Source organism: Propithecus coquereli, unplaced genomic scaffold (genome assembly GCF_000956105.1).
Source record: "Propithecus coquereli isolate 6110/MARCELLA unplaced genomic scaffold, Pcoq_1.0 Scaffold39, whole genome shotgun sequence".
In the NCBI taxonomy this organism is placed as follows: domain Eukaryota; kingdom Metazoa; phylum Chordata; class Mammalia; order Primates; family Indriidae; genus Propithecus; species Propithecus coquereli.
This window is the reverse complement of record NW_012149618.1, coordinates 8,043,388-8,045,406: the sequence shown is the minus strand read 5'-3', so window position 1 is coordinate 8,045,406 and position 2,019 is coordinate 8,043,388. Positions and strand designations below refer to the sequence as shown.

Here is a 2,019-nt window from a genome sequence, read left to right as displayed (position 1 = left end):
TAGTTGGATAATTCACAACATAATCTATATACTATATAGATTTATTATAAATCCAAGGCAATGCAGAATATTATTTTACCTATCTTAAAAGGCTTTGCTAGTCTACCATCATCCTTCTTCACCAGACAGGAGAAAAAAGAGTGAGAATGTGTTCTCCAGTGTCACTACCAAGTATTTCATCAGACATTTTTCTCTACCTACTCCTGTATCCAATGACAAAAGTCTTACATAAATGTTGATTCTAACAAGAATGATATGAATTATATTTGTTCTTCTTTCTTCTACTATTTATAAAATATATAGTTCTTAAGTTCCATATATATGATTCAAAAATTAAGTGACACCGGATCTCAACTTGTGAGCGTGGCCAAGTTACTACCAGACTAGCCCTTGTACCACAAAAAGCTACAAATTGGACAAAATATAATATAGTAAACAACTGTTTTAGAGAAGTTGGACAACAGGCAGCACAGGAGTGTGATCCTAGAAAGAAGGAAAAAACTGAGGAGTCTGGATAATCAACCTAGACTTTTGTCTAGGGCACTTTCAGGGCTGCAGCACAGAGAGGTAGAAACTAAACAAGGCACATCAAGTCTTACAGAGATAAGAAAAAAGAAATCAAAGTTCAGGGCTGAAAAGGCAGCTGGAGTTTGCAGTACAAAATACCAGGGAAGAGAGATCTGTGCCGCTTGGGGGGTGTGTTTGGAGAAAAATGGGGAGTGACTACTAAGAGGTACAGGGGTTTCTTTGTATAGTAATAAAAATGCTCTAAAATTGATTGTGGTGATGGTTACACGACTCTGAATATACTAAAAATCACTGAATTGTACAATTTAGATAGGTGAATTATATGGTATATAAATTATTATCTCAATAAAGCTATTAAATATAAAAGACTACACACCAAAGAACTTTCTAGTAATGCAGTTAACATAGGCAGCACATTTTAGTGAATGACAAAATATATATGACACTGCTATACATTTTAGCAAAGTACCTTAACTAAAAAATTGTTTTATCAAAATTATTTCCTAAATGAAACCCGGAATAATTTAGCTGTTATGAGAAGAAACTTATTTCCAGATTTATAAATCCTATACCTTGAGGTGTGACCTTCCCTCGAATGTACACTTTCCTCCAACATAAAAGGAATTGCTGAACTACACAGTATAATTCAGATGGCTTAGAGAATAAAGAGCTGAAATAAGGAAAGAAAACCAAACTTACGTCGGGTTCTAGAGTCACACAACGCTGAAACGCCTTTGCTGAACCTCCATAGTCTTCCAAGGCCAAATACGCACAGCCTAGAGAAAACCATACTCCGAGCTGCAAAGACAAAAGTCAAAGTCATTCAAACACACAGATATATTTACAGGATGTAATCTGAAAACTATTTAAGATACTATCAACAAACATACTACTATAAAGAATTCAGGGCTATATAATAAATACTTGCTTTACAGTTAGTTTGAATGTAGGAAATTTAAAAATGGAGAGTCATTTTTCCACATGATTTCCAAAGCCGACACTAAAAGCATGTGCAATGTCACTGCTTATCTTTTGCTGAGAAAGGCCATATTTTGTGTTAACCAAACTCCTTAAATGCGATGGACAGCTCTGTTTATAAACCTTTATATTAGAGCCCGATATGATAAACCTGGGATTAATCAAACTTTTTTTTTTCTTCTTTCTTTTTTTTTTTGAGACTGAGTCTTGCTCTGTCGCCCTGGCCAGAGTGCAGTGGCATTATACAGTAATCTCAAACTTCAGGGTTCAAGTGAACTTCCTGCCTCAGCCTCCCAAGTAGCTGGGACTACAGGTGTGTGCCACAACACCCAGCTAATTTTTCTATTTTCTGTAGAGACAGGGTCTTGCTCTTGCTCAGGCTGGTTTCAATCTTCTGACTTCAAGCAATCCTCCTGCCTTGGCCTCCCAAAGTGCTAGGATTACAGGCGTGAGCCACTGTGCCCAGCCTAATCAAACATTTTTACTGAGTATCCACTATGTAAAAGGTAGTTG

The 2,019-nt window shown here is 36.4% G+C and overlaps 1 protein-coding gene across 1 annotated transcript in view; it reads right to left on the bottom strand.

The window, feature by feature from the left end:
* Positions 1–2,019, bottom strand: part of TTC27 (tetratricopeptide repeat domain 27) — a 163,146-nt gene that overhangs the window by 39,814 nt on the left and 121,313 nt on the right. The window contains 1 exon segment of the mRNA XM_012652517.1: positions 1,219–1,326. Within this exon segment, the coding sequence (XP_012507971.1) occupies positions 1,219–1,326 (108 nt within the window).